General features: G+C 38.3%; 1 protein-coding gene across 6 annotated transcripts in view; it reads right to left on the bottom strand.

Moving 5' to 3' along the window:
* Positions 1–19044, bottom strand: part of LMBR1 (limb development membrane protein 1) — a 150363-nt gene that overhangs the window by 8854 nt on the left and 122465 nt on the right. Inside the window, exon 16 of one of the 6 annotated variants that reach the window (XM_055084719.1) lies at positions 598–868. The exons of the other annotated variants lie outside the window; for them this stretch is intronic. Within the exon in view, the coding sequence (XP_054940694.1) occupies positions 735–868 (134 nt within the window). The 3' untranslated portion in view covers positions 598–734. Of the gene's footprint in view, positions 1–597; positions 869–19044 lie in introns of those variants that run through there. 6 annotated transcript variants of the gene reach the window in all.

Here is a 19044-nt window from a genome sequence, read left to right as displayed (position 1 = left end):
GGATCTTCCCGGACCAGGGCTCAAACCCATGTCCCCTGCATTGGCAGGCGGATTCTTAACCACTGTGCCACCAGGAAAGCCCAGCATATTTGATCTTTAGGGCCAAAGACTCCCGAGAATCTGGTGAGAGCCACGGAATTTTTCACAAGAAAAACACACATATATGAGGGGGCACGCGTGCGTGTGCGCGCGCGCGCACACACACACACACACACACACACAATTGTGCGTATCATGAAGCTCATATTTATGGAGGAACTGACAAATAACAGAAAACCCTCACCCAGATGCGCTATAAGAGTCTTATCCGGTCTCAAAAATTCTTGATCATACACCACCAAAAGCAAAAATAAAATTAGAGTACATATACCCATTATATGTGTATTTTAATTATTTATAAACTATTGACATGTATGTACTACTGACATATACATTATTTTACACACAAAACAAAGACTTTAAAAATTATAACAATAAAAATAAATACAAGTTCTAATAGTTTCTTCACACAGCCCAATGACTTACTTTGTGAATGGACGGGAAACAAACTCCACTTTGGAAACCACTGTCGTATGCTAAATACCAATTTGGCACCGCCCAGAACTTGGCCTGTGTCGTGCTGGGACAGCACCACTGCATGAGAGTGAAGTCGGGGGCAGAAAGCATCCACAGTGAGAATGAAAGATATGTTATGAACAACAGAAAAATACTTTCACTAGAACTTCTTAGTGGATTCAACTTGGTATCTTGAGAATCAGGGTCAAGACCCAGTGAGAAACACCAGGCGAAGAGCAATCTCTCTCATTAGATGTTCTGGTCCCCAGATACCTCAGGTTGGCCTCAAAGACAGAAATCCAGGAGTCTGTTGCTAGAGTATGTGTGAGGCAGCAGACAAAATATTAGAGATTATAGGGATGAGCTCTAAAGACCTTGTTGTTTCAAATTTAATGTTTTAAAAATCTAACTAATATCGACTGACTAAAAGATTACTCTGGTACCACACAGTTCTTCACTTCTGAAAATCTTCTATTAGACAAGAAGCCGTACATAATCACTTTTCTAAAATGTCTGAGAGGACTGTGTCACAGCAATAATTAAACTGTACGATGTACTTTTTATTTTAATTCTTTTCTTCCGGTTTTATTGAGATATAATTTACATACCTCACTATGTAAGTTTAACGTGTGCAGCATAATGACTGGACTCACATACAAGGGAAATGATTATTACAATAAGTTTAGTGAACATTCATCACCTCAAACAGATAAAAACTTTAAAAAGTTAAAAAGAACTTTTTCCATGTGATGAGAACTCTCAGGATTTACCCCCTTAACAACCTGCCTCAACAGCACACAGCAGTGTTAACTCTAGGTATCATGTTGCATATCACAACCCTAGTACTCATTTATCTTGTAACTGGAAGTCTGTACCTTTTGACGGCCTTCATCCAGTTCCCCTTCCACCCACCTCCCGTCGCTGCTAACCACAAATCTAATCTTTTTTCCTATGAGTTTGTTTTTGAAGTATGATCGACCTAAAACACTATGTAAGTTCCTGGTACATGACAGAGTGATTCAATACTTCCATACATTTCAAAATGATCACGATGTCTGGTTACATAGTTACTGACTATATTTCCCACACTGTACATTTCAGACTGTGAATTTTGCAACTCTAATCTCCTCACCTATTTCTTTCCTCCCTTTACCGCCCTCCCTCTGGAAACCACCTGCTCTCTATATCTATAACTCTGTTTCCGTTTTGCTATGTTTGTTCATTTGTTTTGTTTCTTAGATTTCATATTATCAGTGAAATCATACAATATTTGTCTTTGTCTGACTTATTTCACCAAGCATAATACCCTCTAGGTCTACCCATGTTGTCACAAATGGTTATATTTCAATCTTTTTTATGTTTGAGTAATATTCTAGTGTGTGTGTGTGTGTGTGTGTGTGTGCGCGCGTGTGTGTGTGCGTGTGTGTGTGCGTGTCCACATCTTTATCCATTCATCTATTTATGGGCACTTTGGTTGCTTCCATATCTTAGCTATTATAAATAATGCTGCAATCAACATAGGGGTGCATATATATTTTCTAATTAGTGTTTTCATTTTCTTCAGATAAATACCCAGGAGTGGGATTGCAGGATCGAATGGTAACTCTATCTTTAGTTTTTTAAGGAACCTCCCTGTTCTCCATAGTGGCTGCACCAATTTACATTCCCATCAACAGTGCAGGAGGGTTCCTTTTTCTCCATACCCTCTCCAGCATTTATTATTTGTAGACTTTTTGATGATAGCCGTTCTGACCAGTGTGAGGTAATACCTCGTTGTAGTTTTGATTTGCATTTCTCTAATAATTACCAATGTTGAGCATCTTTTCATGTGTCTTTTGGCCACTTGTATGTCCTCTTTGGAGAAATGTCTATTTAGATCTTCTGCCCATTTTTTGATTGGGTTGTTTTGTTTTTTTGATATTGAGCCTTTGTATATGTTGGATATTAACTCCTTATCGGATATATCATTTGCAAATATCTTCTCCCATTCAGTAGGCAGCCTTTTCATTTTGTTGACGGTTTCTTTCATTGTGCAAAAGAGTTTTAGTTTGATGTAGTCCCAGTTGTTTATTTTTGCTTTTGTTTCCCTTGCCTGAGACAGATCCCAAAAACATATTGCTAAGGCTGATGTCAAAGAGCATACTGCCTATGTTTTCGTCTAGAACTTTTATGATTTCAGGTCTTACACTTAAATAATCTGTTTTGAATTTATTTTTGTGCATGATGTGAGAGAGTGGTTCAGTTTGATTCTTCTGCATATAGCTGTCCAGTTTTTACAACACCATTTATTGAAGAGGCTGTCTTTTCCCCCATTGTACATTCTTGCCTCCTTTGTCATAGATTAATTGACATAGCTGCATGGGTTAACTTCTGGGCTCTCTAGTCTGTTCCATTGATCTATGTGTCTGTTTTTGTGCCAGTACCATGCTGTTTTGATGACTGTAGCTTTGTAGTATAGTTTAAAATCAGGAAGCATTGATACCTCCAGCTTCATTCTTCCTTCTCAAAATTGTTTTGGCAATTCACTATCTTTTGTAGTTCCATACAAATTTTAGAATTATTTGCTCTAGTTCTGTGAAAAATGTCATTGGTATTTTGGTGGTACTGAATCTGTAGATTGCTTTGGGTAGTATGGTCATTTTAACAATGTTAATTCTTCCAATCCATGAACACAGTATTTCTCTTCATCTGTTGTGTTGCTTTCAATTTCTTTCATCAGTGTTTTCTGAGTACAGGTCTTTGCCCCCTTATTTAGATATATTCCCAGCTATTTTACTCTTTTTGGTGCAATGGTAAATGAGATTATTTTCTTAATTTCCTTTTCTGATAGTTTGTTGTTAGTGTATAGAAATGCAACAGATTTCTGTATATTAATTTTGCATCCTGCAACTTTATGGAATTCATTGATGGGGTCTAATGGTTTTTTGGTGGTGTCTGTAGGAGTCTCTAAGTATAGTATCATGTCATCGGCAAACAGTGACAGTTTTACTTCTTCCTTTCTAATTTGGATTCCTTTTATTTCTTCTTCTTGTCTGACTGCTGTGGCTAGGACTTCAAATACTATGTTGAATAAAAGTGGCAGGACTGGGCATCATTGTCTTGTTCCTGATCTTACAGAAAATGCTTTCAGCTTTTCACCACTGAGTATGATGTTAGCTGTGGGCTTATCATATATGGCCTTTATTATGTTGAGGTATGTTCCCTCTACCCAGTTTGTGCAGAGTTTTTATCATAAATGGATACTAAATTTTGTCAAAAGCTTTTTCTGCATCTACTGAGATGATCATACGATTTTTATACTTCAAGTGTCTTAATGTGATATATCACAATGATTGATTTGCAGATATTGAACCATCCTTGCATCCCTGGAATAAATACCACTTGGTTTATTTATTTATTGGTGTATGATCCTTTTAATGTACTGTTGAATTTGGTTTGCTAAGATTTTGTTGAGGATTTTTGTACATGTTCCTCAGTGCTATTGGTCTGTAATTTTTGTGTGTGATAGCTTTGTCTGGTTTTGATATCAGGGTGATAGCATGCCTTCCTTTGCAATTGTTTGGAATAGTTTGCAAAGGACAGGTGTTAATTCTTCTCTAAATGTGTGGTAGAATTCATTTGTGAAGCCATCTGGTCCTGGACTTTTGTTTGCTGGGAGTTTTTATTACTGATTCTATTTCATTACTGGCTATTGGTCTGTTCATATTTTCTACTTCTTCCTGGTTCAGTCTTGGGAGACTGTACATTTCTAGGGATTTGTCCATTTCTTCTAGGTTGTCCATTTTATTGGCATATAGTTGTTCTTAGTAATCTCTTATGATCCTTTGTATTTCTGTGGTATAGGTTGCAATATCTTCTTTTTAATTTCTGATATTAATCTGGGCCCTCTCTTTTTTTCTTAATCAGTCTGGGTGAAGGCTTATCAATTTTGTTTATCTTTTCAAAGAACCAGCTCTTAATTTCATTGATTTTTTTTTTTTTTTTTAGTTTCTATCTCATTCATTTCTGCTGTGATCTTTTATGATTTCTTTCCTTCTACTAACTTTGAGTTTTGTTTGTTCTTCTTTTTCTAGTTCTTTTAGGTATACAGTATGATTCTTTATTTGAAATTTTTCTTGTTTCCTGAGGTAGGCTTTTATAACTATAAATGTCCCTCTTAGAACTGCTTTTGCTGAATCCCATAGATTTTGGATCGTTGTTTTCATTTTCATTTGTCTACAGGTATTTTTAAATTTCTTCTTTGATTTCTTCAGTGACCCATTGGTTGTTTAGTAACATATTGTTTAGCCTCCACGTTTGTGTTTGGGGAAGTTTTTTTTATTGTAGTTGATTTCTAGTCTTATAGTATTGCAGTTAGAAAAGATGCTTAATATGATTTCAATTTTCATAAATTTACCAAGACTTGTTTTGAGGCCTAGCATGTGATCTAGCATGTGCAGAATGTTCCTTGGGCACTTGAAAAGAATGTGTATTCTGCTGCTTTTGGATGGAACAGTCTATATATATCTATTCAGTCCATTTGGACTAATGTACTTTTTAATTAAAAATACCAACACAAGAAAAAGTAACAATACTTAAAATTTTAACTTAATAAGACATACAAATGTAAAATACTTCAAAATCTCTATTTCTAGGGAAATATATAAAAGGATACTAAGGCAGCAAATTTTAAAATACTACTAACTATAAGAAAATTTCAATTACCAAATGCTGTCATTTCACTCTCCTAGTCAAATACTGAAATGCTTATTCCCATTCAGAAGTTCATTTCTTTAAAAGATAAGTAAAATATATACCAGGTAAGAAGCTCAGTTAGTTAAACAGCAGCTAAGCATAAGGCCACATTATCTGAATTATCTGTCAATAAAATACTCTTCATAACAAACCTAGTGCAGCTCCCTGAACTAGGATTCAACTGAAAATGTTTTATGCATAATTCCTTGAATAAAGATCTTTTTTAATCCATACCTATAAAAGAACTAAGGTACAAAACAAAACCTCATTCAAGAAAGAGCTGGTTACTCCACCTGCAATATGAGTCAAGAGAATTTACGTTTGTTAGCCCACCTGAGTCAACTTAGACTTTTAGCAAGCAGATTCATGTTCCTTAGCTAGCAAGAAGTTGAGAGAGAATTTATAAAGCTTGACACACTAAAAGGATCATTAAAGTAACTTTCTCAATAAATCATGTGTGCTGGCATATCACACAGATGGCTGACATGAATATCCATGGCTTTAATGAAAGACTGCCAAAAAGAGCACATACTTTTATTATAAAAAACAAATTTATAAATTAAGTGTTCTTTGACAAAACATTGGGATTAACACAACTCCCCCCCCGAACTCCCATAATAGTTAGTATAAATTATTATCTTGACTAGATTTTTAAATTCCCTTCTCTAAATAAGGCTTTTGAAATAAATTTACCTACACAGTGTCAAAAAATAAATGTGACTTAAAGAGCATGAAATAATAAAATCTAAAATCAATTTTGAACATCATTAATTTCAGGACTAATGTAAATAGGCTCACTGTCAATTATTTTATTTATTCACAAAGAAAGTAATTCTAAAACTAACAAGAGGTTCCACTTTTGGGGGGGTAATAGAAGATGATGTTAAAGGAAAGAGTTTAAATCTGACCAGTCTTACTCTGCAAATAGATTTTCATTATATTACATCAATTAGAAATATGTTTATTGACTTCAGATTCCAGCCAAAACTAAGTGAAGGAGACCAGATTTTCCCTCACACCTGAATCAATCAAAAAACTGGACCAAATATACAAAACCGTGGTATTCGAGACCCTGAACATCTAGCAATGAAGGTCAATGATGCTGAGATGAGAAACAAGCAAGGTGGGCCCTTTGTCATAGCTCCTGCCTAAAGAGGGCTTTCTGACTCAGAGTGGAAAGGAACAGGGACAGAGTCCAACCACCTCACTGAGTTAAAGAGGTGCAGGTGGAGCTTGGGACAGCATGGTGGCTAGAGAGCTGCACAGGGTGGGAACCTGAGAGGTGTGCACAGGACGTCTTGAGTATTCAGTCGGGAACTGACCAACACATTGCTTGTGGGAAAACAACGAACCGAGAAATGACACAGATGACAGAATGAGTATGAAGGACATCAAAACAATTATAACTATATTCCTTATATTTCAGAAGCTAGAGGAAAGCATGAACTTGTTAAGTAGAGACATAAAAGATATAAAACAGACCCAACTCTACCTTCTACAGAGAAAAATTACAATGTAAGGTATGAAAAATACATTAGGTGGAATTAAAGACAGATTAGACACTGCAAAAGAAGAGATCAGTAAACCTGAAGACATTTTCAACAAAAACTACTCAAAATGAAATACAAAAAGCAAAACAACAAAGAAATGAACGGAGCATCATGACTAAAAAAGAAAATGATTATGTCAATAGATGCAGAAAAAGCATTTAACAAAATACAACATCCATTCCTAATAAAAACTCCAGCTAAGCAGGAAAAGAAGGGAACTTCTTCAACCTGGTAAAAGGCATCTACCAAAACAAAGAAACAAACAAAACGATAGCTAATACCAGTTAATGGTAAAAGTCAGAATGCTTTCCCACTATGGTGAGGAACAAGTCAAGAACATGTGTCCTCACCACACTCCTATTCAACATTGTACTGGAGGCCCTAGATAATGCAATAGGGAAGAAAAATAAATAAAAGCAGCCATATTGGAAAGGAAGAAGTAAAACTGCCTTTATTCACAGACATCATAATCATCAAAGTAGAAAATTCAATGAAACCTATAAAATAGATTTAACAGAATTACCAGAACTAATAAGTGAACTTATTAGCAAAGTTGCAAAATAAAAGATCAATACACAAAAATCAACTGTATGTCTATGTACTAGCAACCAACTACTGGAAACTGAATTTTTTTTAAAAATACCATTCACAACAGTATCAAATGTGCAAGACCTGAACATAAAACTACAAACACTGCTGAGACAAATTAAAGAACTAAATAAGTACAGACTGTTCAAGGACTAAAAGACTCAATATTGTAAAGACATTAATCATCTCCAATTTGTTCTACAGATTAAACACAATCCAAATCAAAATCCTAGCAGACATTTGTGTGAAAAATGACAAGCTATTTTTAGAAGTCATATAGGAATGCAAAGGACTTAGAATAACTAAAACCACTCTGAAAAAAAGAACAAAGCTGAAGGACTTACACTACCTGATTTCAAGTCTCATGATCAACCCACAGTAATCCAGATGGTGTAGTATTGATGTAAAGACAGAGACATCGATGGAACAAAATAGAGTTCAGAAATAGATCTGCACCCACACATACATGGACAATAGATTTCAAAAAAAGTTTCAAAAGCAATTCGGTGGAAAAGAATAGATTGTTCAAGCAGTGGTGCTGGAATAATTGGTTACCAAATGCCAAAAAATAAACTTTCATTCATACCTCATACTATATATAGAAATTAACTCAAACTAGGTCATGGACCTAAGTATAAAGTTTCTAGAAGAAAACATAGGAGATAATCTTTGTCATCTTTGGTTAGAGAAGATTTACTAGGTATGACACCAAAAACACAATCCATAAAAGAAAATTTGGTAAATTTGTTTTAATCAAATTAAGAATGTCTGTACATTGAAAGATATTGGTAAAAGAATAAAAAGATAAGCCACTGAATGGGAAGATATTTGCAAATCACATATTGTGATAAAGCACTTTTAAAAAATGAGCCAAAGATCTGAATAAATATTTCATCAAAAAAAATATACAGATGGCCAATGAGCACGTTAGTCATCTGGGAAATTCAAGTTAAATCCACAAAAAGATACCACTACACACCTATTAGAAGGGCTAACGTTAAACTGACTGACTATACCAAGTATTGGTGAAGATGTAGAAGAACCACAGTTTTCATACACTTGTGATGGAGATATAAAATGGTATAAGCACTTTGGAACAGTTTGGCCATTTCTTGAAAAATGAAGTATACACCCAGGCATTCCATTTCTAGTTACTACCCAAGAGAAATGAAAGCCTAAGTCCACACAGCGACTTGGATGTGAACGTCCATGGCAGCTTTATTTACAATAGCCAAAAGCTGTAAACAACTCAAATGCCCTTCAGTGGGTGAATGGAAAAACAAATTGTGGTATATATGTACAATGGAATACTACTCAACAATAAAAAGAGAGTGAACCATTGACACATGAAACAACACTGATGAATCTTAAAATAAATACACTGAGTAAAGGAAACCAAAAAATAGTACATAGTGTATGATTTCATTTATAAAAATTCTAGGAAATGTGAACTAATTTATAGTTATAAACAGGTCAGTGGTTGCCTGGGGATATTGCTGGGGCGGGGGTGTGGGGGAGGGGGGCAGAGACAGGTGTGAGAGAGGAACTATACAGGGCCAAAAGGAAATATTTGAGGGTGACAGACTTATCCACTATCTTGATTGCAGTAACAGGTTCACAGTTACACTAGTTATGTCAAAACTTATCAAATTATACACTTTAAATATGTACAGTTTATGATATGTCACTTATACCTCAATAAAGCTTTTAAAATGCATTTATCAGGCTTCAGACTATATACCCCATATCATGCATGAATATATTAGTGTATGGCTGTGTCAACTAGATTTAATTAGAAATTCTGTATTTCTGTATTTGCTGTTGTGGTATGAGTTAAATTTTCAAGTATTTTTGAGTTCCTATTCATATTCCTGACCCTACACAGGTACTGTAAGAGTTACAAGTAAGTATGTATAACATTTATTCCCTTCATGGAACTGAGAGTCTTCCTAAGAAGATTTTCATGACATGAAATACTTCTGGCACAAATAAAAGTCTTTGTACAGTTAAGTGAAATGAAAAATTGAAAAGCACACGAGTTCCTCCATTGCACACACGTCCTAAACGCTATGTGCAGACACTGGATACACTTGACCATTACTTCCCTTAAGGAGCTCACAGTTTTATGGAGAGAAGAGAAAAGTGAGCAGTTAGAACACAATGCGACAAGTGACACGGCAGATATATGGAGGACTGAGAAAAGTATTTTGGGAGTACACAGGAGGGAGCTTAAAGGGGGAGAAATTCAAGGAAAACTTTACCTGTGGAGTTCATGGTGAGCTGACTCTCCGATGACATGTTAGGCTATGCCAGAGAACAGGTGATGACAAAAGTATTCACGGCAGACGAAGTAACATATTCAAAGACATAGTGGGTACACAGCAGTATTTGCTTCCCATCCCAACAAAACTGAAGAGCACCCCTTTTATTCATGATGGTTCAGAATGTAAGGCTCGGAGTGGGAAGAGATAAAGTTGGACATACAGGCAGAGTTAGGCATAAATGTTCTTCTGTGCCACCTTATGGAGACAGGTAATTATTCTAATGGCAAAAGACTTTAAAGCACTGGGAGCAGGGTAATGACAGGATCACATTTTCACTGTAAGAGAAAGAGGTGCTGAACTCACCCTCAGATCATGACTAAACTTTGGGTGGAGAGGAGGGTGGAGGAGACACTCCCGCCCGGGATGCTATCAGTACAATAAAGGCCCCTGTTGTCTGATCACTCTTCCTTTATCAAGTGCGTAACACTAGGGAGACAAATAAGTCAAAGACTGACTCATAGTCATAACAATATTTAGGCCTCAGGACCAAAACTACAGTTACATAAGGAACAACCATCTCTGAGAACAATCTGAAGACTAGCAGAACAGATTTTTCAACAACTAAGGATATAAAGAAAAGGCCACTTCGAGATGGATGCACAGAGACTTGGTCTAGTCAGAACCCACACCCCCCAGTGTAGCAAACCAGAGCAGGAGGGATATCATGATGGCACAGGTGCCCCCTGAGGAGCAAGAGGTCCAGGCGCCATGTCAGGTTCCCCCACCCAGGGGACCTACGCCAGGAAGATGAGCCCTCACAACGTCTGGCTTTGCAAATCAGCAGAGGCTAACGTCCAGGAGAGCCAGAGGGCTGCTGTAAGCCAAGACTCCACTCAGGAAGGGCACATGCACCAACGCACTTGCTCTGAGTTCCAGCAGAGGCAGCAGCTTGAAAAGCAACTGGGTCATACAAGGAGACTCATGACAATTTTAGGGGGTGTGGAGGAGCAGGGATCTGGTGGAACTTTCTCCAGGGACAGAAGTGCTGCCATCTTTCTTTTACTCTCCTTCCACCTGGCTGGCCTGGTACTGGTAGGCACCATTTCTATCACTGTCCATGAACCTAGCTAACACCATGCGGCCATTCCTGGAATTCCCCCGAGGATCAGCCCTGTCCAACCCGCCCACCCCCTCCAAAGCAGCTCCTGCCCCACCCCACACCTGGCAGGTGGCTTCAGCCAGCACTGGCGCCCCTCCAAAGCAGCTCCTGCTCCAAGGGGCACCAATGTGCCCGTAGCGGTTGCAGTCAGCTGGCCTGGGGGCCAACCCTGCCCACCAGTGCCCCCTCAGCAGTCGTGGCCCAGCCACAGCAGGGAGGTGCATGCACCCCACATGAGGTGATGCCCCTGAAGCACCCGGCTCTGGTGACTGGGGGTGGGATTCACCACTTGGCCCCACAAGACACCTACATACGGCCATTCCTTCAAGACCAGGAGATGCAGCTGAGATGCCTAATACACAGAAACAAACACAAAGAGGCAAAACAAGGAGACAATACCTTCTAGATGAAAGAACAAGACAAAACTCCAGAAAATGAACTAAATGAAACGGAGATATGCAATTTACCAGATAAAGAGTTCAAATGAATAGACACAAAGATGCTCACCAAACCTGGGAGAAGAAAGGATGAACTCAGTGAGAATTTTAAAAAAGAAATAGAAAAAATATATATATATATATATTTTTTTTAATCAGAATTGAAGAATATAATAACTGAAATGAAAAATACACTAGAGGGAATCAACAGCAGATGAGAGGATACAGAAGAAGAATGGATCAGCAAACTGGAAGACTAGGTAGCAGAAATCAGTCAGAAGAGCAAAAAGAAAAAAGGACTTAAAAAAATGAGGGTAGTTTAAGGGACCTCTGAGACAACTATATTTTTTTAAATCAGAATTGAAGAATATAATAACTGAAATGAAAAATACACTAGAGGGAATCAACAGCAGATGAGAGGATACAGAAGAAGAATGGATCAGCAAACTGGAAGACTAGGTAGCAGAAATCAGTCAGAAGAGCAAAAAGAAAAAAGGACTTAAAAAAATGAGGGTAGTTTAAGGGACCTCTGAGACAACATCAAGCATGCTAACATTTGCATTATAGGGGTCCCAGAAAAAGAAGAGAGAGAAAGGGACAGGAAATCTATTTGAAGAAATCAGCCTGACAGCTTCCCTAACCAGGCAAAGGAAACAGACATCCAGGTCCAGAGATCCCAAACAAGATGAACACAAAGAGACTCACACCAAGTCACATTATTATTAAAATGTCAGAAGTTTAAGATAAAGAGAGAATCTTAGAAGCATCAAGAGAAAAACAACTACTTACATACAAGGGAACCCCTACAGTTCAGCTGATTTTTCAGCAGGAACTTTACAGGCCAGAAGAGACTGGTATGACATACTGAAAGAACTGAAAGGAAAAAACTTACAACCAAGAATACTCTACCCCAGGGGTCCCCAAGCCCCAAGCCGTGGACTGGTACTGGTCCTCAGCCTGTTAGGAAGCGGCCGCACAGCAGGAGGCGAGCGGCAGGTGAGCGAGCGAAGCTTCGTCTGCCGCTCCCCATTGCTCACATTACCACCTGATCCATCCTACCCCCCCTCCCCCATCCCTGGAAAAATTGTCTTCCACAAAACCGGTCCCTGGTGCTGAAAAGGTTGGGGACCGCTGCTCTAACCAACAAGACTATCATTCAGAATTGAAGGAGAAATAATTCCCCAAACAAGCAAAAACTTAAAAAGCTAGTTCATCACCACTAAACTGGCTTAACAAGGGACTTCATTAAAGGGAAAAGAAAAGGCCACAGCTAGACACAAGAAAATTATGAAAGAAAAAAATCTCACTGGTAAAGGCAAACATACAGTAAAGGTAGTGGCTCAACGACCTATAAAGCTAGTATGAAGGTTAAAAGACAAAACTGGTAAAAAATCATCTGTATCTAAAATAGTTAAGTGATACACAAAATAAAAAGATATAAAATATGACATCAAAAACATAAAGTGTGATGGGGAGGGAGGGTGGGATGTAGTGCTTTTACAATGTGCTCAAACTGATGCAACTGTCAACTTAAAATGGACTGCTATATACATAGCAGGTTGTTATATAGGAACATCATAGTATCCACAAACATAAAACCTATGAAAGACACACAAAAACTAAAGAGAAGGGAATACAAACATAACACTAAATAAAGTCATCAAAACACAAGGGAAGAGAACAAGAGAAGAAAAGAGCAAAGAAGAATTATCAAAAAACCCAGAAAACAGTTAACAAAATGGTAATAAATAAATACCTATCAATAATTATTTTAAATGTAAATGAACTAAATGCTCTAATCAAAAGACATACAGTGGCTGAATGAAAAAACACAAGACCCAAATATATGCTGCTTACTAGAAACTTACTTCAGATCTAAAGGCACCCACAGGCTGAAGGTAAAGAGATGGAAAAAGATATTCCATGCAAACGGAAATGAAAGGGAAGCTAGAGTAGCAAAACACAAATTCAAAAAGATACATGCACCCCAATGTTCACTGCAGCATTGTTTACAAGAGCCAAGATATGGAAGCAACCTAAGTGTCCATCTATGGATGAATGGATAAAGAACAAGTGATACATATATATGTACATGTATGTGTATATACGTGTATATATATATACACACATACATACAATGGAATATTAGTCAGCCATAAAAAAACCCCTGAAATCTTGCCATTTGCAACACATGGATGGATCTAAAGGGTACCATGCTAAGTGAAATAAGTCAGACACAGAAACACAAATACCATATGATCTCACTTATATGGGGAATCTAAAACACAAAACAAACAAAATGAAAACAGGCCCACAGATACAGAGAACAGACGGTGGCTGCCAAGGGGAGGGCAGGGGGAGGGTGGGTGAAAGAGGTAAAGGGATTAAGACGCACAAACCTCCACTTATGAAAGAAATAAGCTACAGAGACATAATACGCAGCATAGGGAATATGGTCAATAACACTGTAATGACTCTGTATGATGACAGATGGTCACTAGGCTTACCATGGGGATCAATTCATAATGTATATAAATGTCAAATCACTATGTTGTACACCTGAAGCTAATATAATATTGTACGTCAACTATACTAAAATAATAAACAAACAAATAAATAAAAATTTAAGAAAAAATTTAGCCCTTGGGATTAGATTACCATGTCAAGGAAACAGGGAAGAGAACAAATATCAATATTTACTATCTACTGTGTAAAGATCTTTCCTTAAAAATATAATTTATTGAGATGAAATTCACATAGCTTAAAATTAACTATTTTAAAGTAAATAATTCAGTGCATTTACTGCATTCACAATGTGTGTAACCACCATCTCTATCTAACTGCAAAACATTTCCATCAGTTGAAAGTGAAAGCCCCTACCCATTAGCAGTTTCTCCTCACTACCCCTCCCCCCAGTCCCTGGCAACCACTAATCTACCTTCTGTCTCTATGAATCTTCCTCTTCTGGACACTTCATATAAGTGGAGCCATACACTATGTGACCTTTGGGTCTGGCTTATTTCACTCAGCACAATGTTTTCAAGGTTCATCCACGCTGTAGAGCGTGTCAGTGCTTCATTCCTTTTCCTTTTTTTGTTTAATTTTGGTAAAACGAGCATAACAAAAAATTCACCACCTTAATCATTTTTAAGTATGCAGTTCGGAAGTGTTAAGTACCTTCACACTGCTGTACAACTAACGTCCAGAACTCTTTTCATCTTGCAAAACTGAAACTCTATTCTCATTAAAGAACAATTCTCCATTTTCCTGTCCCCCAGGCACTGGTACCCACCATTGCACTTTCTGTTTCGATGAATTAGATGACTCTAGGTACCTCATATAAGTGGAATCATACAGTATTTGTCTTTCTGTGACTGGCTTATTTCACTTAGGCATCATTCCTTTTCACAGCTGAATGATATTACATTGTATGTATGAACCACGATTTATTTATCCATTCATCTGTCAATGGATGCTTGGGTTGTTTCTATACTTTGCCTATTATTGTAAGGGTCTTTTAAAATAGTACAACTAGCAAATTTGGTAAAAAAAAAAAAAAAAGCTTGGAACATGGAAATAAAGGCAACCAGGATGGAAGCAGGACACGTAGAATATCCTGGTTCATCTATTCTGAGAATACAGTCCACATTCAACATGGTGGCATCCAATGACATCACAAATATTTATTAACTAGGGACTGTGAGGGATAAAAAGACGTATAAAATTTGGTCTTGCCCTTTAAGAAATGTAAAGTCCCTTGAGAAAGTCAATCCACATAGGTACGTATACCACAAGGCTGAAACAAGAATCTGGTACACCTTCACATGCAACAGAGGATGCAACCTGGCCTAAGAGAGTGGAAGGGCTTGCACAGGCAGAGAAAGGCTGAGAGAGGACCGTGGGAACAGTGTGAACCAATGTGGGCCTGGAGATGGAAAAGTGCGTTTGCAAATATCACATCAATTTTAGTCATGACTATTTATTTACACGCTACAAACTCATTTTGTCCTAATGTGAAGCAATTTAACTTAGTAGTCCAGATGAAACAGCATATGTGAATGTTAATACAAATTAAAATTAAATGAATGGTAATTATAATCATAGTCCAAGAACAAACTTGAAGTGCTAATTTTAAAACAAGTGAAAGTTTAAAACCTCCAATGGATAGTAACTGCCTACTCTCTTCCTGTAGAAAATCTCCTGAGATGGGGCTTCCAGAGTATCTCTCAATATCATGTCCTCATTTGGAAAATTAAATACTTCCCCGGTTCTTTTGCTTTGGTCTCACTTCGTACTCTACCCTCCTCAAAGAAAAGAACACCTGTTTAGAATCCACTTCATGAACATTCCCTCACAATGAAATATTAAAATAAAATCATATACTCAGCTCTCTGCTTTGATGCTAAACACGTCTGATTCTTTGTACTTTTTTTTTATAAGGGAAATGGGAAGGCAGGGGTGAATGTGAGAAATATTAACAAGATGAAAATGACGAGTGCCATTAGGTATTGGTACAGGAAGGTGGAGGCATCTAACAAACTCCCCAGTTTCTGGTTTGGCATACTGAATAGAAAGTGCCTGAGGATGGAAGTACAAGGGAGGGAGAAAACAAGAGAGGAGGGAGCGAGGGAAGGAAGGAGGGAAGGAAGGAGGGACACACACACACACACACACACACACACACACACACAAGTACACGCGCGTATGGGTTGCACTGTGGAAATGACCAATGTGAGATGGCTGCAGGACAACACATGGAGTACAGAGGCAGGGTTATCTGCTCCTAGCTCAGGGGTGGGTGGTGAGTTAGAGGTGTGCATCTGGGGACAAGTGTGTGGGTGAAGCGGAGGAGCAGTAAAAGAGACAGCTAAAGAATAGCCAGAGAAGGAGAAGGAGAAAAAAGGGGAGTGGTGCCCAGATATTAAGAAAGAAGACATCTGTGAAGTACAGTTACAAACTGCAAGTGCTACTGAGCAATTAAGATAAAAACAAAATCCACACGGTTGGGCAACTAGGAGGTCACTGGTAACCTGAGCAGGAAGAGATAATTAAGTATTTTGGTTTGAAATTCATTTTCAGCTGACTGAATTCCAATAAAAGAAATGAGTTCAAAACCGTTTCCTCTTTTAACTCCTACTGAATGGCACACCGAAGTTAGGAGTCAAAGAAGAAACAAGAACGCCCATCAGAAACAAAGTAATACCCCGGTGAGAGTTTTAAATTTCCTACAGAGTGCACCGTTGTGGGCGTACACACATGCGCACACGCGCGAGTATGTGTGTGTGTACACACAAAAGAAGATTATAAAAGCCACATATCAAATTGGTTCCTGGAAACTCTAAAGAGAGGATTGGTATTAAAAGTGCTGGTCAGTAGGACCTCAAGATGGCAGAGGAGAAAGACGTGGAGATCACCTTCCTCCCCACAAATACATCAAAAATACGTCTACATGTGGAACAACTCCTACAGAACACCTGCTGAATGCTGGCAGAAGACCTCAGACTTCCCAAAAGGGTCTTGGTGGTCCGGCCGGCTGTCAGGCCTGAGCCTCTGAGGTGGGAGCACCGAGTTCAGGACACTGGACCACCAGAGACCTCCCAGCCCCACATAATATGAATCGGCAACAGCTCTCCCAAAGATCTCTGCCTCAACGCTAAGACCCAGCTCCACTCAACGACCAGCAAACGGCAGTGCTGGACACCACAGGCCAAACAACTAGCAAGACAGGAACACAACCCCACCCATCAGCAGACAGGCTGCCTAAAATCATAAGAAGTTCATAGACATCCCAAAACACACCACCAGACACAGTCCTGCCGACAAGCAAGACAAGATCCAGCCTCATCCACCAGAACATAGGCACCAGTCCCCTCCACCAGTAAGCCTACACAACCCACTGAACCAACCTTACCCACTGGGGGCAGACACCAAAAACAACAGGAACTATGAACTTGCAGCCTGCAAAAAGGAGACCCCAAACACAGTAAGTTAAACAAAATGAGAAGACAGAGAAACACACAGCAGATGAAGGAGCAAGGAAAAACCCACCAGATCAAACAAATGAAGAGGAAATAGGCAGTCTACCTGAAAAAGAATTCAGAGTAATGATAGTAAAGATGATCCAAAATCTTGGAAGCAGAATGGAGAAAATACAAGAAACGTTAAGGGGCTTCCCTGGTGGTGCAGTAGTTGGGGGTCCGCCTGCCGATGCAGGGGAAACGGGTTCGTGCCCCGGTCCAGGAGGATCCCACATGCCACGGAGCGGCTGGGCCCGTGAGCCATGGCCACTGAGCCTTCATGTCCGGAGCCTGTGCTTTGCAACGGGAGAGGCCACAAAAGTGAAAGCCCCGCGTACCGCAAAATATAAAAAATAAAAAATAAAGAAAGAAAAAAGAAACGTTAAACAAGGACTTAGAAGAACTAAAGAGCAAATGAACAATGATGAACAACACAATAAATGAAATTTAAAATTCTCTAGAAGGAATCAATAGCAAAATAACTGAGGTAGAAGAACAGACTAGTGACGTGGAAGACAATACAGTGGAAATAACTACCACAGAACAGAAGAAAGAAAAAAGAATGAAAAGAACTGAGGACAATCACAGAGACCTCTGGGACAACAATAACTGCACCAACATTTGAATTATACGAGTCCCAGAAGAAGAAGAAGAAGAAAAAGAAAGGGACTGAGAAAATATTTGAAGAGATTATAGTTGAAAACTTCCTTAATATGGGAAAAGAAATAGTTAATCAAGTCCAGGAAGGTCAGAGAGTCACGTACAGGATAAATCCAAGGAGAAACACACCAAGACACGTACTAATCAAACTATCAAAAATTAAATACAAAGAAAATATATTAAAAGTAGCAAGGGACAAACAACAAATAACATACAAGGGAATCCCCATAAGGTTAACAGCTGATCTTTCAGCAGAAACTCTGCAAGCCAAAAGGGACTGGCAAGTCATATTTAAAGTGATGAAAGGGAAAAACCTACAACCAAGATTACTCTACCTAGCAAGGATCTCATTCAGATTCGACGGAGAAATTAAAACCTTTACAGACAAGAAAAATTCAGCACCACCAAACCAGCTTTACAACAAATGCTAAAGGAACTTCTCTGGGCAGGAAACACAGGAGAAGGAAAAGACCTACAATAACAAACGAAAAAGATATTCCATGCAAATGGAAATCAAAAGAAAGCTGGAGTGCCAATTCTCATATCAGACAAAATACACTTTAAAATAAAGACTATTACAAAAGAAAAACAGGGCACTACATAATGATCAAGGGATCAATCCAAGAAGATATAACAATTGTAAATATTTATGCACCCAACATAGAAGCACCTCAATACATAAGGCAAATGCTAATAGCCATAAAAGGGGAAATTGATAGTAACACAATCATAATAGGCGACTTTAACACCCCACTTTCACTGATGGACAGATCATCCAAAATGAAAATAAATTAGGAAACTCAAACTTTAAATGAACCATTAAACAAGATGGACTTAACTGATATTTACAGGACATTCCATCCACAAACAAGAGAATACACTTTCTTCTCAAGTGCTCATGGAACGTTCTCCAGGATAGATCATATCTTGGGTCACAAATCAAGCCGTGGTAAATTTAAGAAAATTGAAATCGTATCAAGTATCTTTCCTGACCACAACACTATGAGACTAGATATCAATTACAGGGAAAAAAAACTGTAAAAAATACAAACGCATGGAGGCTAAACAATACGTTACTAA

Source organism: Physeter macrocephalus, chromosome 5, assembly GCF_002837175.3.
Source record: "Physeter macrocephalus isolate SW-GA chromosome 5, ASM283717v5, whole genome shotgun sequence".
Classification (NCBI taxonomy): Eukaryota; Metazoa; Chordata; class Mammalia; order Artiodactyla; family Physeteridae; genus Physeter; species Physeter macrocephalus.
This window is presented reverse-complemented; position numbering and strand designations above follow the sequence as displayed.